Source organism: Procambarus clarkii, chromosome 21 (assembly GCF_040958095.1).
Source record: "Procambarus clarkii isolate CNS0578487 chromosome 21, FALCON_Pclarkii_2.0, whole genome shotgun sequence".
NCBI classification, from domain to species: Eukaryota; Metazoa; Arthropoda; class Malacostraca; order Decapoda; family Cambaridae; genus Procambarus; species Procambarus clarkii.
In genome coordinates this window covers 15,342,223-15,368,253 of record NC_091170.1, presented here as the reverse complement: position 1 = coordinate 15,368,253, position 26,031 = coordinate 15,342,223, and the positions used below count along the sequence as shown (strand labels likewise).

The window sequence follows — 26,031 nt, the reverse complement described above, 5'->3', positions numbered from 1 at the left end:
AGTGGAGTGGGGAACGCTTGAGGGAGTGGCGTGGGGGACGCTCCAGGGAATGGCGTGGGGGACGCTCCAGGGAGTGGAGTGGGGGACGCTTCAGGGAGTGGCGTGGGGGACGCTCCAGGGAGTGTCGCCGGGGACACTTAAAGGAGTAACGCGGGGGTACGCTCCAGGGAGTGGCGCAGGGGACGCTTCAGGAAGTAGCGCGGGGGACGCTCCAGGAAGTAGCACAGGGGGCGCTCCAGGGAGTGGTGCGGGGAATGCTCTAGGAAGTAGCATGAAGGACGCTCCAGGGAGTATCACAGGGGACGCTCCAGGGAGTGGCGTGGGGGACGCTCCAGGGAGTAGCGCGGAGACGCTCCAGGGAGTGGCGCAGAGGATGCTCCAGGGAGTGGCGTGAGGGACGCTCCAGAGAGTGGCTTTGGGGACGTTCCAGGGAGTGGCACGGGGGACAAACCAGGGAGCGGCGCCGGGAACGCTCCAGGAAGTGGCACTTGGAACGCTCCAGAGAGTAGCGCGGGGGACGCTCCTGGGAGTGGCGCTGGAGACGCCCTGGGGAGTGGCGCGAGGGATGCTCTGGTGAGTGGTGCAGGGGATGCTCCAGGGAGTGGGGCGGGGGGCGCTCCTGGGAGTGGCGCTGGAGACGCTACAGGGAGTGGTACTGGGGATGTTCCAGGAAATGGCGTTGGGGACGCTCCTGGGAGTGGCGCTGAGGACGGTCCAAGGAAGTGGTGCTGGGGACACCATGGGGAGTGGCGCGAGGAATGCTCCGGTGAGTGGTGCGGGGGACGCTCAAGGGAGTAGCGCTGGGGATGCTCTAGGGAGTGGTGCGGCAGACGCTCTAGGGAGTTGCTTGGGGGACGCTCCAGGAGTGGGGCGGGGGACGCTCCGGGAGGGTCGCGGGGGACGCTCCAGGAGGGGCGCGGGGGACGCTCCAGGAGGGGCGCGGGGGACGCTCCGGGAGTGGGGCGGGGGACGCTCCAGGAGTGGGGCGGGAGACGCTCCAGGAGGGACGCGGGAGACGCTCCAGGAGGGGAGCGGGGGACGCTCCGGGAGTGGCGCGGGGGACGCTCCAGGAGGGGCGCGGGGGACGCTCCGGGAGTGGCGCGGGAGACGCTCCGGGAGTGGCGCGGGGGACGCTCCGGGAGCGGCGCGGGGGGCGCTCCGGGAGTGGCGCGTGGGACTCTCCGGGAGTGGCGCGGGGGACGCTCCGGGAGTGGCGCGGGGGACGCTCCGGGAGTGGCGCGGGGGACGCTCCGGGAGCGGCGCGGGGGGCGCTCCGGGAGTGGCGCGGGGGACGCTCCGGGAGTGGCGCGGGGGGCGCTCCGGGAGTGGCGCGGGGGACGCTCCGGGAGCGGCGCGGGGGACGCTCCGGGAGTGGCGCGGGGGACGCTCCGGGAGTGGCGCGGGGGACGCTCCGGGAGTGGTGCAGGGGACGCTCAGGGAGTGGTGCAGGGGACGCTCCGGGGATTATTATGTGGTGACCGAGCAGGTTAGTGGTGACCGTGCAGGTTAGTGGTGACCGTGCAGGTTAGTGGTGACTGTGCAGGTTAGTGGTGACCGTGCAGGTTAGTGGTGACCGTGCAGGTTAGTAGTGACCGTGCAGGTTAGTGGTGACCGAGCAGGTTAGTGGTGACCGTGCAGGTTAGTGGTGACCGTGCAGGTTAGTGGTGACCGTGCAGGTTAGTGGTGACCGTGCAGGTTAGTGGTGACCGTGCAGGTTAGTGGTGACCGTGCAGGATGGTGGTGTTCTCATGGCACCTGTGTGCTGGTGAACGGTGGCTCCTGTGTGCTGGTGTTCCGTGGCTCTTGTGTGCTGGTGTACCGGGGCTCCTGTGTGCTGGTGTTCCGTGGCTCCTGTGTGCTAGTGTACCGTGGCTCCTGAGTGGTGGTTTACCGTGGCTCCTGTGTGCTGGTGTACCCAGGCTCCTGTTTGCTGGTGTACCAAGGCTCCTGTGTGCTGGTGTACTGTAAATCCTGTGTGCTGGTGTGCCCAGGCTCCTGTGTGCGGTGTACCGTTGCTCCTGTGTGCTGGTGTACCGTGGCTCCTGTGTGCTGGTGTACCCAGGCTCCTCTGTGCTGGTGTATCCAGGCTCCTGTGTGCTGGTGTACCGTGGCTCCTGTGTGCTGGTGTACCGTGGCTCCTGTGTGCTGGTGTATCCAGGCTCCTGTGTACTGGTATACCGTTGCTCCTGTGTGCTGGTTTACTCAGGCTCCTGTGTGCTGGTGTACCGTGTCGCCTGTGTGCTGGTGTATCCAGGCTCCTGTGTACTGGTATACCGTTGCTCCTGTGTGCTGGTTTACTCAGGCTCCTGTGTGCTGGTGTACCGTGACGCCTGTGTGCTGGTGAACCCTGGCTCCTGTGTGCTGGTGTACCATGGCTCCTGTGTGCTGGTGTACCGTGGCCCCTGTGTGCTGGTGTACCCAAGCTCCTGTGTGCTGGTGTACCGTGGCTCCTGTGTGCTGGTGTACTCAGGCTCCTGTGTGCTGGTGTACCGTGACTCCTGTGTGCTGGTGTACCGTGACTCCTGTATGCTGATGTACCGATGCTCCTGTGTGCTGGTGTACCGAGGCTCCGGTGTGCTAGTGTAGCATGGCCCCTGTGTGCTTGTGTACCGTGGCTCCTGTGAGCTGGTGTACCGTGGCTCCTGTGTGCTGGTATACCGAGACTTCTGTGTGCTGGTGTACCCAGGCTCCTGTGTGCTAGTGTACTCAGGCTCCTGTGTGCTGGTGTACCGTGACTCCTGTATGCTGATGTACCGATGCTCCTGTGTGCTAGTGTGGCGTGGCCCCTGTGTGCTTGTGTACCGTGGCTCCTGTGAGCTGGTGTATATAGGCTCCTGTGTGCTGGTGTACCGAGGCTCCTGAGTGTTGGTGTTCTCAGGATCCTGTGTGCTGTGTACCGTGGCTCCTGTGTGCTTTTGTACCCAGGCTCCTTTGTACTTGTGTACCGTGGCTCCTGTGTGCTAGTGTGGCGTGGCCCCTGTGTGCTTGTGTAATGTGGCTCCTGTGAGCTGGTGTATATAGGCTCCTGTGTGCTGGTGTACCGAGGCTCCTGTGTGTTGGTGTACTCACCTAATTGTACTCACCTAATTGTGCTTGCGGGGGTTGAGCTCTGGCTCTTTGGTCCCGCCTCTCAACCGTCAATCAACTGGTGTACAGATTCCTGAGCCTATTGGGCTCTATCATATCTACATATGAAACTGTGTATGGAGTCAGCCTCCACCACATCACTTCCTAATGCATTCCATTTACTAACTACTCTGACACTGAAAAAGTTCTTTCTAACGTCTCTGTGGCTCATTTGGGTACTCAGCTTCCACCTGTGTCCCCTTGTTCGCGTCCCACCAGTGTTGAATAGTTCATCCTTGTTTACCTGGTCGATTCCCCTGAGGATTTTGTAGGTTGTGATCATGTCCCCCCTTACTCTTCTGTCTTCCAGTGTCGTAAGGTGCATTTCCCGCAGCCTTTCCTCATAACTCATGCCTCTTAGTTCTGGAACTAGTCTAGTAGCATACCTTTGGACTTTTTCCAGCTTTGTCTTGTGCTTGACAAGGTACGGGCTCCATGCTGGGGCCGCATACTCCAGGATTGGTCTTACATATGTGGTGTACAAGATTCTGAATGATTCCTTACACAGGTTCCTGAACGCCGTTCTGATGTTAGCCAGCCTCGCATATGCCGCAGACGTTATTCTCTTTATGTGGGCTTCAGGAGACAGGTTTGGTGTGATATCAACTCCTAGATCTTTCTCTCTGTCTGTTTCATTAAGTACTTCATCTCCAATTCTGTATCCTGTGCCTGGCCTCCTGTTTCCACTGCCTAGTTTCATTACTTTGCATTTACTCGGGTTGAACTTCAACAGCCATTTGTTGGACCATTCACTCAGTCTATCCAGGTCATCTTGTAGCCTCCTACTATCATCCTCTGTTTCAATCCTCCTCATAATTTTTGCATCGTCGGCGAACATTGAGAGGAACGAATCTATACCCTCTGGGAGATCATTTACATATACCAGAAACAGTATAGGTCCAAGGACTGACCCCTGCGGGACTCCACTTGTGACGTCTCGCCAATCTGAGACCTCACCCCTCACACAGACTCGTTGTCTCCTGTTGCTTAGGTACTCCTCTATCCACCGGAGTACCTTCCCTCTCACTCCAGCCTGCATCTCCAACTTTCGCACTAGCCTCTTGTGTGGCACTGTATCAAAGGCTTTCTGACAATCCAAAAATATGCAGTCTGCCCACCCTTCTCTTTCTTGCCTTATTTTTGTTGCCTGGTCGTAGAATTCAAGTAACCCTGTGAGGCAGGACCTGCCATCCCTGAACCCATGTTGATGCTGTGTTACAAAGTTTCTTCGCTCCAGATGCTCCACTAGTTTTTTTCGCACAATCTTCTCCATCAGCTTGCATGGTATGCAGGTTAGGGACACTGGCCTGTAGTTCAGTGCCTCCTGTCTATCCCCTTTCTTGTATATCGGGACTACGTTAGCTGCTTTCCAAATATCTAGCAGTTCCCCTGTTGCCAGTGATTTGTTATACACTATGGAGAGTGGTAGGCTCAGTTCTCTTGCTCCTTCCTTTAGAACCCAAGGGGAGATTCCATCTGGGCCTATAGCCTTCGTCACGTCCAACTCCAGTAAACACTTCCTTACTTCCCCACTGGTAATCTCAAACTCTTCCAGTGGTTCCTGGTTAGCTATTCCCTCACTTACCTCTGGAATTTCTCCTTGCTCTAAGGTGAAGACCTCCTGGAATTTCTTATTCAATTCCTCACACACTTCCTTGTCATTTGTAGTGAATCCTTCCGCCTCTATCCTTAATCTCATAACCTGTTCCTTTACTGTTGTTTTTCTCCTAATGTGGCTATGCAACAATTTAGGCTGAGTCTTTGCCTTGCTTGCGATGTCATTTTCGTATTGTCTTTCTGCCTCTCTTCTCATCCTGACATATTCATTCCTGGCATTCTGGTATCTTTCTCTGCTCTCCAGTGTCCTGTTATTCCTATAGTTTCTCCATGCCCTTTTACTTCGTTGCTTAGCTAGCCTACATCTTAGATTAAACCATGGGTTTCTCATCTTCATTTCTCTGTTTTCCTTTTGGACTGGGACAAACTTGTTTGCTGCGTCCTTGCACTTCTGCGTGATGTAATCCATCATATCTTGGGCCGTCTTTCCCCTTAGCTCTGTTTCCCATGCTATATCTGTTAGGAATTTTCTTATCCCCTCATAGTTTCCCTTTCGGTATGCTAACCTTTTGGTTTCTGTATCCCTCCTCGAGTTCAATAACCCTTCTTCAATCAAGTACTCAAACACCAGTACACTGTGGTCGCTCATTCCTACTGGGTCCTCAAAACCGATTTCTCTTATGTCGGAGTCGTTCAGAGTGAAGACTAGGTCGAGTCTCGCTGGTTCGTCATTGCCTCTCATCCTTGTGGGTTCTCCGACATGCTGGGTTAAAAAGTTGCTTGTCACCACCTCCAATAGTTTGGCTCTCCATGTATCCTCGCCTCCATGCGGTTCCTTATTCTCCCAGTCAATCTTTCCGTGATTGAAGTCGCCCATGATGAGCAGGTGGGATCTATTTCTACAGGCAGCAGAGGCTGCCCTCTCAATTATAGTGTTAACTGCCTTGTTGTTGTTTTCATACTCTTGACTGGGTCTCCTGTCATTTGGTGGAGGGTTGTATATTACTGCTACTACTATTCTTGGTCCTCCCATTGTTATGGTGCCTGCTATGTAGTCTCTGAACTCCTCACAGCCCGGGATGGCCATCTCCTTAAAACTCCATTCCCTTCTCATGAGTAGGGCCACTCCGCCTCTTCCCCTACCTTCCCTCTCTTTCCTTATTACTGTATACTCCTGGAGAAACACGGTATTCGTTATGATTCCAGAGAGTTTTGTTTCAGTGAGTCCGATTACATCTGGGTTAACTTCTTGTGCTCTTTCCCTTAGTTCACTTGTCTTGCTTGTGATCCCATCTATGTTCGAGTACATCACCCTGAAACTGACTCTCTTCTGCTTCTTTTCTGGGGGGACCTTTGGGGTCTGGGGTGAGTGGGAGCTGGGGGGACCTGGCACAAGGGGATTGGTGGAGGAGGGAGGGCTTGGGGTGGTGGGGGAGAGGGGGAGGGTACAGGGGGTGGATAAGAGGGGGAGGGTACAGGGGGTGGATAAGAGGGGGAGGGTACAGGGGGTGGATAAGAGGGGGAGGGTACAGGGGGTGGGTAAGAGAGGGAGGGTTGGGGAAGCATGGGGGGAGGAGAGGCTGTGGGGGATAGGGAAGATGGGGGGGCTTGGGGGGAGAGAAAAGGGTGGAGGGCTTGGGGGGCGTGGGGGAAAAGGGAGGGCTGAGGTGGGTGAGGAAGAGGGGAGGGTTTAGGGGAGAGGGGAAGACTTAGGTGGGGTGGGGGAGAGTGGGGGGCTTAGGGGGGAGGGGGGGATGGGAGGGCATGGGGGTGGGAGAGACGGGAAGGCATGTGGGAGAAGGGAAGGCATGGGGGATGGGGGAGAAGGGAGGTCCTGGGGAGAGGGGTGAGGGGGAGAAGGGGGGTGAGTGGGGGGAGGGGGGTGGGTGGGGGGTGGGTGCCCTAGGTGGGTACTTAGTGGGGGGCTGACAAGGGATGGGGCAGGTTGGGTGTCTGTTGGGTAGAATGTTGGGGTGGTGCCCCAATCCCTGTGGCTGTTGCACTGTTTGAGGAGGGTTCTCCACTTCCCTCTGGGATTGTAGGGTTCTGGGTTGTGGTACTCTGATTTCCTTCTCTCTCCCTGCGCTCCTTCCTCGCGTCTGCTGTCCGTATTCTCTCTTCCCTTGTCATATCCCTCTGCAGGAATATTTTCTTGAACTTCTCTACACCTTTTAGACAACACTTCCTTGCTAGCAGTTCCTCTTTCGCGATTTCGCTCATGAAAACCACCTTTATCATTCGGTCTCTGTCCTTGTTGTACTTTCCAAGCCTGAAAACCTTTTCAACATTTCGCTCAGCTCCCTCCATCCTTACCTCTTTAAGGATCTCTTTAATCATGTTTTTGTCCTTGTCTCTCCGCTCCTTTGGTCTGGTCCCTGTTTGTTCTTTAATGCCTGCTACTACTACTGCTCTATTTCTCTCTATCAGCCGGCTAGTACATCTAGCTGCTTCCTGAGAGGAAGCCACTTCCATGGCAACTTCCTTAACCGCAGACCTAGCTTCAGGGCTCTTTTTAAGCATTTCAGCAAATGAGATCTGGGTTGTGGTGGTCCTCTCCACAGTAGCATTCCCATCTCCCTGGGGTACGGTTTGTGCCTGGTATTGTGGAAGAGTCTCCTTTAGTTATCTTATCTCCTCCTTTGCTGCCCTTAAATCATCATGCAGGTTGGCTACTGTCTCCCTCATTACCCTCAGTTCTTCACTGAATTCATTCTGCATTTGCTGGAGTACTTCCTTCAACCAGGCTTCCTGTTCCATCCCATCCTCTGTGTTTGTTCCAGTTGTGAATGTCCTGCGGTTGGCAGTCAGAGTTCGTCTCCCTTCCATGATTTCCCTATGAGTGTGTGTGTGTGTGAGAGAGAGAGAGAGAGAGACAGAGACAGAGACAGAGAGGGGGGAGGGAGAGAGAGGGGGGGAGGAAGAGAGAGAGGGGTGGGAGCGAGAGAGGGAAGGGAGAGAGAGAGGGGAGGGAGAGAGAGAGGGGAGGGAGAGAGGGGGTGAGGGAGAGAGAGGGGGAGGGGGAGAGAGAGAGGGGGGGAGAGGGGGAGGGGGAGAGAGAGAGGGGGAGGGGGAGAGAGAGGGGGGAGGGGGAGAGAGAGGGGGAGGGGGAGAGAGAGGGGGGAGGGAGAGAGAGGGGGGAGGGAGAGGGAGGGGGGAGGGAGAGAGAGGGGGGAGAGGGAGAGAGATGGGGAGAGGGGGAGAGGGAGAGAGAGGGGGAGAGGGAGGGAGAGGGGGAGAGGGAGAGAGAGGGGGAGAGGGAGAGAAAGGGGGAGGGAGAGAGAGAGAGAGAGAGAGAGAGAGAGAGAGAGAGAGAGAGAGAGAGAGAGAGAGAGAGAGAGAGAGAGAGAGAGAGAGAGAGAGAGAGAGAGAGAGAGGGTGGGGTGAGAGAGAGAGGGGGGGAGAGAGAGAGAGAGAGAGAGGAGGTGTGTGAATATATGGGGAGAGGTGGAAGGTGGAAGTGAGGGAGGGGGATGGAGAGGGTGTGTGGGGGTGGGTTAGTGCGGGAGGGTACAGAGAGAGGTTGTGTGTGTGTGCGTGTGTGCGTGTGTGCGTGTGTGTGTGTGTGTGCGCGCGTGCGTGTGTGTGTGTGTGTGTGTGTGTGTGTGTTGAGTGCGGGGGTGTTTGTGTATAGGGGGAGGGGTAGGGGGGTGTCTTGGGGCAGTGTAAGGCGTGGGAACGTGAGGGGTGAGGGTGGGTGAGTGAGGGTGAGGGTGGGTGAGTGAGGGTGAGCGGTCACCAGTGTGTGCGTGCGTGCATGTGTGTGTGTGTTTACACTGGCTTGTTGTGGTGAGGAGGAGGGGGGGTGGGTAGGTCTAGTCAGTGGCGGTGTAATGTAACACACAGGTGTGAGAAGCTAGTACCAAGCTGAGGCTCTTGAGCTACTTTTTCGTATTTTAATTAACTTATGTTCAAAGCTAATTACTATATAAAAAACACTGTACACCTTATATGACTGACTTTGAGAGGCACTCACCTCCGAGTAAGCATCCCACAGCACAATTAGGTGATTTATGAAGCGATGTCCGATATTGTTGTTGACGTCCCCGCCAGAGGTCCTCCCACGTGGTGGTCCAAACTCTTCCCTTCGCGGCCTCTGGTGCCACCGTCTTGCCACAATCTCGTTCTTTTTCAATTTTTTTCTTATCAAACGTTATAAGAATTCACTATGTTGCGTTATCACTGCGTTGCTGTACCTTTCATATGACCAAAAACTATGTTTTGGGCTCACTGGTACGTAAATATCCCGAGAATATTGAAGTAATTCGCGAACTGCACGCCCTACCCTTGTTCACTAACCGCCGTCCTACTGTTCTCAGGATCCTGTGTGCTGTGTACCGTGGCTCCTGTGTGCTGGTGTTCCAAGGCTCCTGTGTGCTGGTGTTTCAAGGCTCCTGTGTGCTGGTGTACTGTCGCTCCTCTTACTGGTGTACGAAGGCTCCTGTGTGCTGGTGTACTGTGGCTCCTGTGTGCTTTTGTACCCAGGCTCCTTTGTACTGGTGTACCGTGGCTCCTGTCTGATGGTGTACTAACGCTCTTGTGTGCTGGTGTACCGTGGCTCCTGTGTTCTGGTGTACCGTGGCTTCTGTGTGTTAGTGTACCGTGGCTCTTGTGGGCTGGTGTACCGTAGCTCCTGTGTGCTGGTGTACCGACGCTGCAGGGAGTGGCACGTGGGACACTCCAGGGAGTGGCGTGGGGGACGCTCCAGGGAGTGGCACGGGGGACGCTCCAGGGAGTGGCACGGAGGACGCTCCAGGGAGTGGCGTGGGGGACGCTCCAGGAAGTGGCGTGGGGGACGCTCCAGGGAGTGGCGCGGGGGACGCTCCAGGGAGTGGCGCGGGGGACGCTCCAGGGAGTGGCGCGGGGGACGCTCCAGGGAGTGGCGTGGGGGACGCTCCAGGGAGTGGCGCGGGGGACGCTCCAGGGAGTGGCGTGGGGGACACTCCAGGGAGTGGCGTGGGGAACGCTCCAGGGAGTGGCACGTGGGACACTCCAGGGAGTGGCGTGGGGGATGCTCCAGGAAGTGGCGCGGGGGACGCTCCAGGGAGTGGCATGGGGGACGCTCAAAGGAGTGATATAAGGGACGCCCCAGGGAGTGGCACGCAAGATGCCCCAGGAAGTGGCGCCGGGGACGCTCCAGGGAGTGGCGTGGCGGATGCTCTAGGGAGTGGCGCTGAGGACGCTCCAGGGAGTGGAGTGGGGGACCCTTCAGGGAGTGGCGTGTGGGATGCTCCAGGGAGTGGCGCTGAGGACGTTCCAGGGAGTGGAGTGGGGGACGCTTCAGGGAGTGGCGCTAAGGACGCTCCAGGGAGTGGAGTGGGGACGCTTCAGAAAGTAGCGCGGGGGGACGCTCCAGGGACTAGCACAGAGGACGCTCCAGGGAGTAGCACAGAAGACGCTCCAGGGAGTGGTGCGGGGGATGCTCCAGGGAGTAGCACGGGGGAAGCTCCAGGTAGTAGCGCGGGTGACGCTCCAGCGAGTGGCGAAGGATGCTCCAGGGAGTGGAGCGGGGAATGCTCCAGGGAGTAGCACGGGGGATGCTCGAGGGAGTGGTGTGTGGAACGCTCCAGGGAGTGGCGCAGGGGACGCTCCAGGGAGTGGCGCAGGGGACGCTCCAGGGAGTGGCGCGAGGGAGGCTCCACAGAGTGGCTTGGGGGACGCTCTAGGGAGTGACGTGGGAGCTGCTCAAAGGAGTGGCGCGAGGGAGGCTCCACAGAGTGGCGCAGGGGACGCTCTAGGGAGTGGCGCGGGGGACGCTCCAGGGAGTGGCGCTGAGGACGCTCCAGGAAATGGCGCTGGAGACGCCCTGGGGAGTGGCGCGAGGGATGCTCCGGTGAGTTGTGCAGGGGACGCTCAAGGGAGAGGCGCTGGAGACGCTCAAGGGTGTGGCGCGGGGGACTCTCCGGGAGTGGCGCGGGGGACGCTCCGGGAGTGGCGCGGGGGACTCCGGGAGTGGCGCGGGGGACGCTCCAGGAGTGGCGCGGGGAACTCTCCGGGAGTGGCGCGGGGGACGCTCCAGGAGTGGCGCGGGGGACGCTCCGGGAGTGGCGCGGGGGACGCTCCAGGGAGTGGCGCGGGGGACTCTCCGGGAGTGGCGCGCGGGGGACGCTCCAGGAGTGGCGCGGGGGACGCTCCGGGAGTGACGCGGTGGACGCTCCGGGAGTGGCGCGGGGGACGCTCCAGGGAGTGGCGCGGGGGACTCTCCGGGAGTGGCGCGGGGGACGCTCCAGGAGTGGCGCGGGGGACGCTCCGGGAGAGGCGCGGTGGACGCTCCGGGAGGGGCGCGGGGGACTCTCCGGGAGTGGCGCGGGGGACGCTCCAGGGAGTGGCGCGGGGGACTCTCCGGGAGTGGCGCGGGGGACGCTCCAGAAGTGGCACGGGGGACGCTCCGGGAGTGACGCGGTGGACGCTCCAGGAGGGGCGCGGGGGACTCTCCGGGAGTGGCGCGGGGGACGCTCCAAGAGTGGGGCGGGGGACGCTCCGGGAGTGGCGCGGCGGACTCTCCAGGAGTGGCGCGGGGGACGCTCCGGGAGTGGCGCGGTGGACGCTCCGGGAGGGGCGCAGTGGACGCTCCGGGAGGGGCGCGGGGGACTCTCCGGGAGTGGCGCGGGGGACGCTCCAAGAGTGGGGCGGGGGACGCTCCGGGAGGTGCGCGGGGGACTCTCCGGGAGTGGCGCGGGGGACTCTCCGGGAGTGGCGCAGTGGACGGTCCGGGAGTGGCGCGGGGGACTCTCCGGGAGTGGCGCGGGGGACGGTCCGGGAGTGGCGCGGGGGACGGTCCGGGAGGGGCGCAGGGGACGCTCCGGGAGTGGCGCGGGGGACGCTCCGGGAGCGGCGCGGGGGACGCTCCGGGAGTGGCGCGGGGGACGCTCCGGGAGTGGCGCGGGGGACGCTCCGGGAGTGGCGCGGGGGACGCTCCGGGAGTGGCGCGGGGGACGCTCCGGGAGTGGCGTGGGGGACGCTCCGGGAGTGGCGCGGGGGACGCTCCGGGAGTGGCGCGGGGGACGCTCCGGGAGTGGCGTGGGGGACGCTCCGGGAGTGGCGCGGGGGACTCTCCGGGAGTGGCGCAGTGGACGCTCCGGGAGTGGCGCGGGGGACGCTCCGGGAGTGGCGCAGTGGACGCTCCGGGAGTGGCGCGGGGGACTCTCCGGGAGTGGCGCGGGGGACGGTCCGGGAGTGGCGCGGGGGACGCTCCGGGAGTGGCGCGGGGGACGCTCCGGGAGTGGCGCGGGGGACGCTCCGGGAGTGGTGCAGGGGACGCTCCGGGGATTATTATGTGGTGACCGAGCAGGTTAGTGGTGACCGTGCAGGTTAGTGGTGACCGTGCAGGTTAGTGGTGACCGTGCAGGTTAGTGGTGACCGTGCAGGTTGGTGGTGACCGTGCAGGTTAATGGTGACCGTGCAGGTTAGTGGTGACCGTGCAGGTTAGTGGTGACCGTGCAGGTTAGTGGTGACCGTGCAGGTTAGTGGTGACCGTGCAGGTTGGTGGTGACCGTGCAGGTTAATGGTGACCGTGCAGGTTAGTGGTGACCGTGCAGGTTAATGGTGACCGTGCAGGTTAGTGGTGACCGTGCAGGTTAGTGGTGACCGTGCAGGTTAGTGGTGACCGTGCAGGTTAGTGGTGACCGTGCAGGTTAGTGGTGACCGTGCAGGTTGGTGACCGTGCAGGTTAATGGTGACCGTGCAGGTTAGTGGTGACCGTGCAGGTTAGTGGTGACCGTGCAGGTTAGTGGTGACCGTGCAGGTTAGTGGTGACCGTGCAGGTTAGTGGTGACCGTGCAGGTTAGTGGTGACCGTGCAGGTTGGTGGTGACCGTGCAGGTTAATGGTGACCGTGCAGGTTAGTGGTGACCGTGCAGGTTAGTGGTGACCGTGCAGGTTAGTGGTGACCGTGCAGGTTAGTGGTGACCGTGCAGGTTAGTGGTGACCGTGCAGGATGGTGGTGTTCTCATGGCACCTGTGTGCTGGTGAACGGTAACTCCTGTGTGCTAGTGTACCGGGGCTCCTGTGTGCTGGTGTTCCGTGGCTCCTGTATGCTGGTGTACCGGGGCTCCTGTGTGCTGGTTTACCGTGGCTCCTGTGTGCTGGTGGACCGTGGCTCCTGTGTGCAGGTGTACCGTGGCTCCTGTGTGCTGGTGTACCGTGGCTCCTGTGCGCTGGTGTTCCGTGGCTCCTGTGTGCTGGTGTACCCAGGCTCCTGTGTGCTGGTGTACCGTGGCTCATGTGTGCTGGTGTACCGTGGCTCCTGTTTGCTGGTGTACCGTGGCTCCTGTGTACTGGTGTACCCAGGCTCCTGTGTGCAGGTGAACCGTGGCTCCTGTGTCCTGGTGTACCGTGGAACCTGTGTGCTAGTGTACCGTGGCTCCTGTGTGGTGGTGTACCCAGGCTCCTGTGTGCTGGTGTACGAAGGCGCCTGTGTGCTGGTGTACCGTAACTCCTGTGTGCTGGTATACCCAGGCTCCTACGTGCTGGTGTACCGAGGCTTCTGTGTGCTGGTGTACCAAGGCTCCTGTGTGCTGTTGTACCGTGGCTCCTGTGTGCTGGTGTACCGTGGCTCCTGTGTGCTGGTATACCGAGGCTTCTGTGTGCTGGTGCACCATGGTTCCTGTGTGCTGGTGTACCCAGGCTCCTGTGTGCTGGTGTACCTAGGCAGCTGTGTGCTGGTGTACCCAGGCTCCTATGTGCTGGTGTACCGTTGCTCCTGTGTGCTGGTGTACTCAGGCTCCTGTGTGCTGGTGTACCGTGACTCCTGTTTGCTGGTGAACCCTGGCTCCTGTGTGCTGGTGTACCATGACTCCTGTGTGCAGGTGTACCGTGGCCCCTGTGTGCTGGTGTACCCAGGATCCTGCATGATGGTGTACCGTGGGTCCTGTGTCCTGGTTTACCGTGGCTCTTGTGTGCTGGTGTATACCGGCTCCTGTGTCCTGGTGTACCCAGACTCCTGTGTGCTGGTGTACCCAGACTCCTGTGTGCTGGTGTACCGTGGATAATGTGTGCTGGTGTACCTATGCTTCTGTGTGCTGGTGCATAGTGGCTCCTGTGTGCTGGTGTACTCAGGCTCCTGTGTGCTGGTGTACCCAAGCTCCTGTGTGCTGGTGTACCGTGGATCCTGTGTGCTGGTGTACTATGGCTCCTGTGTGCTGGTGTATCAAGGCTCCTGTGTGCTAGTGTACTCAGGCTCCTGTGTGCTGGTGTACCGTGACTCCTGTATGCTGATGTACCGATGCTCCTGTGTGCTAGTGTGGCGTGGCCCCTGTGTGCTTGTGTACCGTGGCTCCTGTGAGCTGGTGTATATAGGCTCCTGTGTGCTGGTGCACCATGGTTCCTGTGTGCTGGTGTATCAAGGCTCCTGTGTGCTAGTGTGGCGTGGCCCCTGTGTGCTTGTGTACCGTGGCTCCTGTGAGCTGGTGTATATAGGCTCCTGTGTGCTGGTGTACCGAGGCTCCTGTGTGTTGGTGTTCTCAGGATCCTGTGTGCTGTGTACCGTGGCTCCTGTGTGCTGGTGTTCCAAGGCTCCTGTGTGCTGGTGTACCCAGGCTCCTTTGTACTGGTGTACCGTGGCTTCTGTCTGATGGTGTACTAAGGCTCTTGTTTGCTGGTGTATCGTGGCTCCTGTGTTCTGGTGTACCGTGGCTTCTGTGTGTTAGTGTACCGTGGCTCTTGTGGGCTGGTGTACCGTAGCTCCTGTGTGCTGGTGTACCGACGCTCCAGGGAGTGGCACGTGGGACACTCCAGGGAGTGGCGTGGGGGACGCTCCAGGGAGTGGCGCGGGGGACGCTCCAGGGAGTAGCGCGGGGGACGCTCCAGGGAGTGGCGTGGGGGACGCTCCAGGGAGTGGCGCGGGGGACGCTCTAGGGAGTGGCGCGGGGGACGCTCCAGGAAGTAGCGCGGGGGACGCTCTAGGGAGTGGCGCGGGGGACGGTCCGGGGATTATTATGTGGTGACCGAGCAGGTTAGTGGTGACCGTGCAGGTTAGTGGTGACCGATCAGGTTAGTGGTGACCGATCAGGTTAGTGGTGACCGTGCAGGTTAGTGGTGACCGTGCAGGTTAGTGGTGACCGTGCAGGTTAGTGGTGACCGTGCAGGTTAGTGGTGACCGTGCAGGTTAGTGGTGACCGTGCAGGTTAGTGGTGACCGTGCAGGTTAGTGGTGACCGTGCAGGTTAGTGGTGACCGATCAGGTTAGTGGTGACCGTGCAGGTTATTGGTGACCGTGCAGGTTAGTGGTGACCGTGCAGGTTAGTGGTGACCGTGCAGGTTAGTGGTGACCGTGCAGGTTAGTGGTGACCGTGCAGGTTAGTGGTGACCGTGCAGGATGGTGGTGTTCTCATGGCACCTGTGTGCTGGTGAACGGTAACTCCTGTGTGCTGTTGTACCGGGGCTCCTGTGTGCTGGTGTACCGTGGCTCCTGTGTGCTGGTGTACCATGGCTCCTGTGTGCTCCTGTACCGTGGCTCCTGTGTGTTGGGGTACTATGGCTCTTGTGTGATGGTATACCGTGGCTCCTGTGTGCAGGTGTACCGTGGCTCCTGTGTGCAGGTGTACCGTGGCTCCTGTGTGCAGGTGTATCGTGGTTCCTGTGTCCTGGTGAACTCAGGCTCCTGTGTGTCGGTGTACTCAAGCTCCTGTGTGCAGGTGTACCGTGGCTCCTGTGTGCAGGTGTACCGTGGTTCCTGTGTCCTGGTGAACTCAGGCTCCTGTGTGTTGGTGTACTCAAGCTCCAGTGTGCTGGTGTACCGTGACTCCTGTGTGCTGGTGTACCCGGGCTTTTTTTGTTGGTGTACCCAGGCTCCTGTGTGCTGGTGTTCCGTGGCTCCTGTGTCCTGGTGTACCATGGCACCTGTGTGCTGGTGTACCGTGGAACCTGTGTGCTAGTGTACCGTGGCTTCTGTGTGCTGGTGTACCAAGGCTCCTGTGTGCTGTTGTACCGTGGCTCCCGTGAGCTGGTGTACCGTGGCTCCTGTGTGCTGTTGTACCGTGGCTCCTGTGAGCTGGTGTACCGTGGCTCCTGTGTGCTGTTGTACCGTGGCTCCTGTGTGCTGGTATACCGAGGCTTCTTTGTGCTGGTGCACCATGGTTCCTGTGTGCTGGTGTACCCAGGCTCCTGTGTGCTGGTGTACCTAGGCATCTGTGTGCTGGTGTACCCAGGCTCCTATGTGCTGGTGTACCGTTGTTCCTGTGTGCTGGTGTACTCAGGCTCGTGTGTGCTGGTTTACCGTGACTCCTGTTTGCTGGTGAACCCTGGCTCCTGTGTGCTGGTGTACCGTGGCTCCTGTGTGCTGGTGTACCGTGGCTCCTGTGTGCTGGTGTTCCGTGGCTCCTGTGTGCTGGTGTACGGGGCTCCTTGTGTGCTGGTTTACCGTGGCTCCTGTGTGCTGGTGTACCATGGCTCCTGTGTGCTCCTGTACCGTGGCTCCTAGCTGTGTGTTGGGGTAATATGGCTCTTGTGTGATGGTATACCGTGGCTCCTGTGTGCAGGTGTACCGTGGCTCCTGTGTGCTGGTGTTCCGTGGCTCCTGTGTGCTGTTGTACCCAGGCTCCCGTGTGCTGGTGTACCGTGCCCGCCAAACACACACCGAAACTACGACGTTGGTACAACGTTCGTACAAGTTTTAACACCCCCTAACCAGTTATAACAACCAATATAGCAAGTTGTAACAACGTTCTAATACGTCATAAACACGTTAAGCCAAGATGTAACAACTTTATTAAAAGTTGTAACAAGCGGAAAATGGAGACAGTTTCGGTTTGTGTTTCCAGGGGTGGCTCCTGTGTGCTGGTGTACCGTGGCTCCTGTTTGCTGGTGTACCCAGGCTCCTGTGTGCTGGTGTACCCAGGCTCCTGTGTGCTGGTGTACCGTGGCTCCTGTGTGCTGGTGTACCGTGGCTCCTGTTTGCTGGTGTACCCAGGCTCCTGTGTGCTGGTGTACCCAGGCTCCTGTGTGCTGGTGTACCCAGGCTCCTGTGTGCTGGTGTACCGTGGCTCCTGTGTGCTGGTGTACCGTGGCTCCTGTTTGCTGGTGTACCCAGGCTCCTGTGTGCTGGTGTACCCAGGCTCCTGTGTGCTGGTGTACCGGGGCTCCTGTGTGCTGGTGTACCGTGGCTCCTGTTTGCTGGTGTACCCAGGCTCCTGTGTGCTGGTGTACCCAGGCTCCTGTGTGCTGGTGTACCCAGGCTCCTATGAGCTGGTGTACCGTTGCTCCTGTGTGCTGGTGTACTCAGTCACCTGTGTGCTGGTGTACCGTGACTCCTGTTTGCTGGTGAACCCTGGCTCCTGTATGCTGGTGTACCATGGCTCCTGTGTGCTGGTGTACCAGGATCCTGCATGATGGTGTACCGTGGGTCCTGTGTGCTGGTTTACCATGGCTCCTTTGTGCTGGTGTACACCGGCTCCTGTGTGCTGGTGTACCCAGGCTCCAGTGTGCTGGTGTACCCAGACTCCTGTGTGCAGGTGTACCGTGGCTCCTTTATGCTGGGGTACCGTGGCTCCTGTGTGCAGGTGTACCGTGGCTCCTTTATGCTGGGGTACCGTGGCTCCTGTGTGCTGGTGAACTCAGGCTCCAGTGTGCTGGTGTACCATGGCTCCTATGTGCTGGTGTTCCGTGGCTCCTGTGTCCTGGTGTACCATGGAACCTGTGTGCTGGTGCACCGTGGAACCTGTGTGCTTGTGTACCGTGGCTCCTGTGTGGTTTTGTACCCAGGCTCCTGTGTGCTGGTGTACCAAGGCTCCTGTGTGCTGGTGTACCGTAACTCCAGTGTGCTGGTATACCCAGGCTCCTACGTGCTGGTGTACCGAGGATTCTGCATGATGGTGTACCGTGGGTCCTGTGTGCTGATGTACCGTGGCTCCTGTGTGTTGGTGTTCCAAGGCTCCTGTGTGCTGGTGTACCCAGGCTCCTGTGTGCTGGTGTACCCAGGCTCCTGTGTGCTGGTGTACCGTGGCTCCTGTGTGCTGGTGTAACGTGGCTCTTGAGTGTTGGTGTACCGTGGCTCTTGTGTGCTGTTGTACCGTGGCTCCTGTGAGCTGGTGTACCGTGGCGCCTTAGTGCTGTTGTACCCAATCTCCTGTGTGCTGGTGTACCCAGACTCCTGTGTGCAGGTGTACCGTGGCTCCTTTATGCTGGGGTACCGTGGCTCCTGTGTGCTGGTGAACTCAGGCTCCTGTGTGCTGGTGTACTCAAGCTCCAGTGTGCTGGTGTACCGTGACTCCTGTGTGCTTTTGTACCATGGCTCCTATGTGCTGATGTACCCTGGCCCCTGTGTGCTGGTGTACCCGGGTTTTTTTTTTGTTGGTGTACCCAGGCTCCTGTGTGCTGGTGTTCCGTGGTCCTGTGTCCTGGTGTACCATGGCTCCTGTGTGATGGTGTACCGTGGCTCCTGTGTGCTGGTGTAACGTGGCTCTTGAGTGTTGGTGTACCGTGGCTCTTGTGTGCTGTTGTACCGTGGCTCCTGTGAGCTGGTGTACCGTGGCGCCTTAGTGCTGTTGTACCCAATCTCCTGTGTGCTGGTGTACCCAGACTCCTGTGTGCAGGTGTACCGTGGCTCCTTTATGCTGGGGTACCGTGGCTCCTGTGTGCTGGTGAACTCAGGCTCCTGTGTGCTGGTGTACTCAAGCTCCAGTGTGCTGGTGTACCGTGACTCCTGTGTGCTTTTGTACCATGGCTCCTATGTGCTGATGTACCCTGGCCCCTGTGTGCTGGTGTACCCGGGTTTTTTTTTTGTTGGTGTACCCAGGCTCCTGTGTGCTGGTGTTCCGTGGTCCTGTGTCCTGGTGTACCATGGCTCCTGTGTGATGGTGTACCGTGGCTCCTGTGTGCTGGTGTACCCAGGCTCCTGTGTGATGGTGTACCGTGGCTCCTGTGTGCTGGTGTACCTTGGCACTTGAGTGCTGATGTACCGTTCCTCCTGTGTGCTGGTGTACCATGGAACCTGTGTGCTTGTGTACCGTGGCTCCTGTGTGCTGGTGTACCCAGGCTCCTTTGTGCTGGTGTACCCAGGTTCCTGTGTGCTGGTGTACCGTGGCTCCTGTGTGCTAGTGTACCCGGGTTTTTTTTTGTTGGTGTACCATGTCACCTGTGTGCTGGTGTACCGTGCCTCCTGTGTGCTGGAGTACAGTGGCTCCTGTCTGCTGATGTACCGATGCTCCTGTGTGGTAGTGTACCGTGGACCCTGTGTACTTGTGTACCGTGGCTCCTGTGAGCTTGTGTATATAGGCTCCTGTGTGCTGGTGTACCGAGGCTCCTGTGTGTTGGTGTTCTCAGGATCCTGTAGTTGTGTACCTTGACTCCTGTGTGCTGGTGTTCCAAGGCTCCTGTGTGCTTGTGTACCGTGGCTCCTGAGTGCTGGTGTACTAAGGCTCTTGTGTGCTGGTGTACCGTGGCTCCTGTGTGCTGGTGTACCGTGGCTCCTGTGTGCTGGTGTACCGTGGCTCCTGTGTGCAGGTTTACCGTGGCTCCTGTGTGCTGGTGTTCAGTGACTCCTGTGTGCTGGTTTACCGTGGCTAATGTGTGCTTGTGTACCGCGGCTCCTGTGTGCTGGCGTACCGTGGCTTCTGTGTTCTGGTGTACCGTGGCTCCTGTGTGCTGGTGTACCCAGGTTCCTGTGTGCTGGTGTACCCAGGTTCCTGTGTGCTGGTGTACCCAGGTTCCTGTGTGCTGGTGTACCGTGGCTCCTGTGTGCTAGTGTACCAAGGCTCCTGTGTGCTGGTGTACCTAGGCTCCTGTGTGCTGGAGAATAATGCGAAGAGCAGATTGACCTGTAATGAAATAGTTGGGTGTGGGTGGAGGTGGCAGTTGAGGGCGCTGGGTGCACTGAAACATTCCTTGTGAGGCCATGAGGCAAGTATGAGGCATTTATTACCTCCTGCACGACAAGTATGAGATCAACAATAGTTATGAAGGCTAGGAAAGTGTAAAGTAAATATTTGTTCTAAATACATGGTAAGAATATAGTGAATATCAGCCTAAAATACTAAGAAAGTATGACACTGACATTAGATTAGGAATCGAAAAGTCTGAAGACAGTAGTTTTTATTAGAAGGAAAGTATTAGACAAACATTAGATGTGGGCACTTGGCACGTCTTAAGGAAACTTGAGGTTTGAACACCAGGCGGGAATCGATTTTCAGAACTCCAAGTCTCAACAACACAGTTCAGAAGATCCATTAATATGGAGGAAATGTTGAGAGCCGCCAATACATACAGACCGACTCGGGGCTTTTAGTTTTAGAATTAGTATAATAATTACTGTATAATATTACATTTGAAAATACCAAATTTGAATGCGATGCACATTTGTATATCATGATTAGTAGGAAATTTATGCCAGGAAGGTGATGATTCAGGTGACTTGTAGCGCAGTGGCCAGCGCAGTCGAATCACAATCGATGAGACCTGTGATCGGTCCTCTGGTAGGAGCCGTTCGTGCACGCTTCCTTAAATCTGGTCCCTCCAGTCCTCTATCACAGGAGTTAACGAACTGGAACATGCGTTCCCCTCCTGCTTTCCCTTTGTGTACATGCTCAATGACTGCTCTAGTGTGTATATGTTGTTAGGTTGCTCTAGTGTGTATATGTTGTAAGGCTGCTCTAGTGTGTATATGTTGTAAGATTGCTCTAGTGTGTATACGTTGTTAGGTTGCTCTAGTGTGTATATGTTGTAAGGTTGCTCTAGTGTGTATACGTTGTTAGGTTGCTCTAGTGTGTATATGTTGTAAGGTTGCTCTAGTGTGTATACGTTGTTAGGTTGCTCTAGTGTGTATATGTTGTAAGGTTGCTCTAGTGTGTATACGTTGTAAGGTTGCTCTAGTGTGTATATGTTGTAAGGTTGCTCTAGTGTGTATATGTTGTAAGGTTGCTCTAGTGTGTATATGTTGTTAGGTTGCTCTAGTGTGTATACGTTGTAAGGTTGCTCTAGTGTGTATATGTTGTAAGGTTGCTTTAGTGTGTATACGTTGTAAGGTTGCTCTAGTGTGTATACGTTGTTAGGTTGCTCTAGTGTGTATATGTTGTAAGGCTGCTCTAGTGTGTATATGTTGTAAGGTTGCTCTAGTGTGTATATGTTGTAAGGTTGCTCTTCAGTACTCACCTATTTGTTCTCTCCAAGTTGCGCTTATGGGGGGTTGAGCTATGGCTCTTTGGTCCCGCCTCTCAACTGTCAATCAACTGGTGTACAGGTTCCTGAGCCTACTGGGCTCTATCATATCTACATTTCAAACTGTGTATGGAGTCAGCCTCCACCACATCACTGCTTAGTGCATTCTATCTGTTAACTACTCTGACACTGACAAAGTTCTTTTTAACGTCCCTGTGGCTCATGTGGGTACTCAGTCTCCACCTGTTTCTCCTTGTTTGCATACCATCACTGTTAAAAAGTTTATCCTTATCTACCCTGTCAATTCCTTGGAGAATTTTGTAGGTAGTGATCATGTCTCCCCTTACTCCTCTGTTTTCCAGTGTCGTGAGGTGCATCTCACGCAACTTTTCCTCGTAACTCATGCCTCTTAGTTCTGGGACTAGTCTAGTGGCATACCTGTGAACTTTTTTCAGCTTCGTCGTGTGCTTTATAAGATACGGGCTCCATGCAGCGGCTACTTCAGGACTGGTCTTACATATGTGGTGTACAAGATTCTGAGTGATTCCTTACACAGGTTCCTGATGGCTTCTCTGATGTTAGCCAGCCTCGCCTATGCCGCAGATGTAATTCTCTTTATGTGGGTTTCAGGAGACAGTTTTGGTGTGATATCAACTCCTAGATCTTTCTCCCTGTCCGTTTCATTAAGTACATCATCTCCCGTTTAGTATCCTGTGTCTGGCCTCCTATTTCCACCGCCTAGTTTCATTACCTTGCATTTACTCGGGTTGAACTTTAGTAGCCATTTGTTCGACCATTCATTCAGTCTGCCTAAGTCATCTTGTAGCCTCATACTATCATCTTTTGTTTTAATCTTCCTCATAATTTTTGCATCATCAGCAAATAATTAGAGGAACGATTCCATACCTTCTGGGAGATCATTTACACATATCAGAAACAGTATAGGTCCAAGGACTGATCCCTGCGAGACTCAACAAATGACGTCTCGCCAATCTGAGACCTCACCCCTCACAGTGACCCGCTGTCTTCTGTTGCTTAGGTTCTCCCTTATCCAATGGAGTACCTTCCCTTTCACTCCTACCTGCATCTCCAGCTTTTTCATTAGCCTCTTGTGTGGTACTATGTCAAAAACTTTCTGGCAATCCAAAACTATGCAGTCTTCCGACCCTTCTCTTTTTTGCGTTATTTTTGCTGCCTGGTCGTTTAATTCAATTAACCCTGTGAGGCAGACTTCCATCCCTGAACCCATATTGATGCTGTGTTACAAAGTTCTTTCGCTCCAGATGTTCAACTAGTTTTTTTCGCACAATCTTCTCCATCAGCTTGCATGGTATGCAGGTTAGGGACACTGGCCAGTAGTTCAGTGCCTCCTGTTTGTCCCCCCTTTTTGTATATTGGGACTACATTTGCCGTCTTCCAAATTTTTGGCAGTTCCCCTGTTACCAGAGACTTGTTATACAATATGGAGAGTGGCAGGCACAGTGCTTCTCCTCCTTCCTTTAGTATCCAAGGGGAGATTCCATCTGGGCCTATAGCCTTTGTCACATCCAACTCTAGTAAACACTTCTTTACTTCCCCACTGGTAATTTGAAACTCTTCTAGTGGTTCCTGGTTAACTATTCCTTTTCTTATCTCTGGAACTTCCCCTAGCTCTAAGGTGAAGACCTCCTGGAATTTCTTATTCAGTTTCTCGCACACTTTTTGCCATTTGTAGTGAATCTGTCTGCCCCTATCCTCAATTTCATTACCTGTTCCTTTTCTGTTGTTTTTCTCCTGATGTGGCTGTGATGCAATTTAGGATGAGTCTTTGCCTTGCTTGCGATGTTATTTTCGTATTGCCCTTCTGCCTCTCTGCTCAACCTGACATATTCTTCCTGGCACTCTGGTATCTTTCTCTGCTCGCTGGTGTCCTGAGAAATGACTTTGTATAGTCATTGTACTCATGTACTCAGTGTACTCATTCTATAGTTTCTCCATGCCCTTTTACTGTGCTACTTAGTTAGCCTACATCTCTGATTAAACCATGGGTTTCTCATCTGCATTTCGTTGTTTTTCCTTTTGGACTGGGACAAACCTGCCTACTGCCTCCTTATACTTCTGCGTGATGTAGTCCATCATTTCTTGGGCCGTCTTTTCCCCTGAGCTCTGTTGCTTATGTTATATCTGTTACGAATTTCCTTATCTCCTTATAGTCTCACTTTTGGAATGCCAGCCATTTGTTTTTAGTTCTCCTCCTCGAGTTCTTTAATTCTTCTTCAACCAGATACTGTAACGTCAGTACACAGTGGTCGCTCATTCCTACAAGGGCGTCAAAACCGATTTCCCTTATGTCGGAGTCGTTCAGAGTGAAGACTAGGTCAAGTCTCGCTAGTTCATCGTTTCCTCTCATTCTTGTGAGTTCCCTGACATGCTGGCTTAAGACGTTTCCTGTCACCACCTCCAATAGTTTAACTCTCCATGTATGAACAAATCCACAAGGGCCGTGACGAGGATTCGAACCTGCGTCCGAGGGCATCCCAGACTGTATCTCTCCTTAGAGATGCTCTCTCCGAGAACATCTCTTCATGTATCCTCACCTCCATGCGGTTCCTTGTTTTCCCAGTCAATCCTTCCGTGATTGAAGTCCCCAATGATGAGCAGGTGGGATCTATTTTTTCAGGCAGCAGAGGCTGCCCTCTCAATTAGTATTAACTGCCATGTTGTTGTTGTCATACTCTTGCCTGGGTCTTTTGTCATTTGGTGGAGGGTTGTATATTACTGCTACTACTATTCTTGGTCCTCCCATTGTCATTGTGTCTGTTATGTAGTCTCTTGCAGTCCGGTATAGCCATCTCCTTGAAACTCCATTCCTTTCTCATTATAAGGGGCACTCTGCCTCCTCCCCTACCTTCCCTCTCTTTCCATATTACTAAATAGTCCTGGGGAAGCACCACATTTGTTATGGTTCCTGACAGTTTTGTTTCTGTGAGTCTGATTACATCTGGGTTCACTTCTTTGCTTTTTCACTTAGTTCACTTGCCTTGCTTGTAATCCCATCCATGTTCGAGTAAATCACCCTGAAACTGACTCTTCTGTCCTTCCTCAGTTTCTGTTAATTTCCCTGAAGCAGGAAAACAGGGAGGGACCAAGACGGGAAGGCTTAGGGAGTGGGGCCTGGGGAATCTTGGGGTGCACGGGGCCGGGAGGCTCTGGTATGGGGAGGATAGTGGAGGATGGAGGGCTTGGGGGTAGGGGGAGAAGAGAGGGCATGGGGGGAAGGGTGAGAGGGGAAAGCTTTGGGTGGGGGGGAGAAGGGGAGGCTTAAGTGGGTACTGGGGAAGGGAGTGCATGGGAGGGGGGGGGGATGGAGGAGAAGGGGAGCAGAAGAGGAGGGAGGGCGTGGTTTGGGAGCTGAGGAGGGGGGATGCAAGGAAGAAGGGAGGGTGTAGGGGAGTAGGGGAGATGGGAGGGCTTGGAGGGGGTGAGAATGGAGGGCTTAGGAGGGTGGGGTGAATGTGGAAGGCTTGGGGCGGGGAGATGGGAGGGCATGAGGGAGGAGGAAGGGCTTGGGGGTTGTGAGGGAGAAGGGTGGTCCTCAGGGAGGAGGGTGTGAGTTAGGGGAGGGAGACCATAATTGGCCATAAGTGGGGGGCTTTACGGGGTTGGGGCAGGTAGGATGTATATATGGTGGAAGGTGGGGGGGGTGGTGCTCCTCTCCCTGTGACTGTTGAACTGCTTGTGGAGGGTTCCCCACTCCCCTCAGGAATTGCAGGGTTTGGGGTTGTGGTTCTCCAATTCCTTTCTTTCTACGTGCGCTCCCTCCTCGCGTCTGAGACCCTCATTCTCTCATCCATGACAAGGGGACGAGAGAATATGCACTGCTCTACAGTGTATATGTTGTAAGCTTGCTCTAATGCGGGAGGAAGGGTGGGGTAGGTTGTAAGGGCTGGGAGACCGGGTGGGGTAGGTTATCAGGGCTGGGAAGAAGCGTGGGGGTAGGTTATGAGGGCTGGGAGGAAGCGTGGGGTAGGTTGTAAGGGCTGGGAGGCCGGGTGGGGTAGGTTGTTAGAGCTCGAGGCTCGGGTGGGGAAGGGTGTGACTGGTGGGAGACAGGGTGGGGTAGGTTGTAAGGTCTGGGAGGTCGGGTAAAGAAGGTTGTGAGGGATGGGAGGTGGGGAAGGTTGTGAGGGCTGGGAGGTCGGGTGGGGAAGGTTGTGAGGGCTGGTAGGTAGGGCGGGGTAGGTTGTGAGGGCTGGGAGGCAGGGTTAGGTAGGCTGTGAGGGCTAGGAGGGAGGGTGGGGTAGGTTCTGAGTGCTGGGAGGCAGGGTTAGGTAGGTTGTGAGGGCTAAGAGGGAGGGTGGGGTAGGTTGAGGGCTGGGAGGTGGGGTGAGGAAGGTTGTGTGGGTTGGTAGGTGAGGCAGTTTAGGTTGTGAGGGCCGGGATTCAGGGTGGGATAGGCTGTGAGGGCTGGGAGGAAGGGTGGGGAAGGTTGTAAGGGCTGGGAGGTGGGGTGGGATAGGTTGTGAGGGCTGGGAAGCTTGGTGGGGAAGGTTGTGAGGGCTGGGAGGCAGGGTGAGGTAGGTTGGGAGGGCTGGGAGGAGGGTTAGGGTACGTTGTGAGGGGCTATAAGAAGGGTAGGGTTGGTTGTGAGGGCTGGGAGGCAGGGTGGGTATGTTGAGAGGGCTAGGAGGGAGGGTGGGGTAGGTTGTGAGGTCTAGGAGGCAGGGTGGGTAGATTGTGAATGGCTTGGAGGCAGGGTGGGTAGGTTGTGAGGGCTAAGAGGTGGGGTGGGGTAGGTTGTGAGTGGCTTGGAAGCAGGGTGGGTAGGTTGTCAGGGCTGGGAGGCAGGGTGAGGTAGGTTCTGAAGGCTGGGAGGAAGGTTAGGGTAGGTTATGAGGGCTATGAGAAGGGTAGGGTAGGTTGTGAAGTCTGGGAGGCAGGGTGGGTATGTTGTGAGAAGCTGGGAGGCAGGTTGAGGTAGGTTGTGTGGTCATGGAGGAAGGGTGTGGTTGCGTGTGAGGCCTGGGAGTTGTGTGGGAAAAGTTGTGTGGGCTTGGAGGAAGGGTGGGGTAAGATGTGAGGGCTGGGTGGAGGTGGTGTGGTAGGATGTGAGGGCTTGGAGGTGGGGTGGGTGAGGTTGTGAGGGCTGAGAGGCAGGGTGGGGTAGGTTTCGAGGGTCTGGAGGCAGAGTGGGGAAGGTTGTAAGTGCAGGAAGGTGGGATGGGGAAGGTTGTGAGTGCTGGGAGGCAGGGTGGGGAAGTTTGTGAGGGCTGGGAGGCAGGGTG

General features: G+C 56.4%; 2 protein-coding genes across 2 annotated transcripts; one reads left to right on the top strand and one right to left on the bottom strand.

The window, feature by feature from the left end:
• The first annotated feature begins 739 nt into the window (after window positions 1-739).
• On the top strand, window positions 740-10,209 carry LOC123760789 (putative per-hexamer repeat protein 5). Its single transcript, XM_069328505.1, has 2 exons — window positions 740-1,505; window positions 9,341-10,209. Exons 1-2 carry the CDS (start codon window positions 740-742, stop codon window positions 10,207-10,209), a joined length of 1,635 nt encoding a protein of 544 aa, XP_069184606.1.
• A 348-nt stretch (window positions 10,210-10,557) lies between these two features.
• LOC138367101 (uncharacterized) lies at window positions 10,558-23,807 on the bottom strand. The gene is made up of 3 exons (XM_069328503.1): window positions 23,787-23,807; window positions 22,516-22,677; window positions 10,558-11,940 (listed from the first exon to the last, which is right to left on the bottom strand). The coding sequence occupies exons 1-3, from the start codon at window positions 23,805-23,807 to the stop codon at window positions 10,558-10,560; spliced, it is 1,566 nt and encodes a 521-aa protein (XP_069184604.1).
• Between the last annotated feature and the right edge of the window lie 2,224 nt (window positions 23,808-26,031).

Excerpts from the sequence above, each read along its gene's own strand:
- LOC138367101 (XM_069328503.1), bottom strand. The coding sequence starts at position 23,807 with ATGGATGGGATTACAAGCAAG. Across the intron at positions 22,678-23,786 it reads TGGATGGGATTACAAGCAAG|GACACCAGCGAGCAGAGAAA; the intron begins GCAAGTGAACTA and ends GTCATTTCTCAG. Across the intron at positions 11,941-22,515 it reads AAACAACAGAAAAGGAACAG|CGTCCCCTGCACCACTCCCG; the intron begins GTAATGAAATTG and ends TAATCCCCGGAG.
- LOC123760789 (XM_069328505.1), top strand. The coding sequence starts at position 740 with ATGGGGAGTGGCGCGAGGAATGCTCCGGTGAGTGGTGCGGGGGACGCT. Across the intron at positions 1,506-9,340 it reads GGTTAGTGGTGACCGTGCAG|GGAGTGGCACGTGGGACACT; the intron begins GTTAGTGGTGAC and ends CCGACGCTGCAG.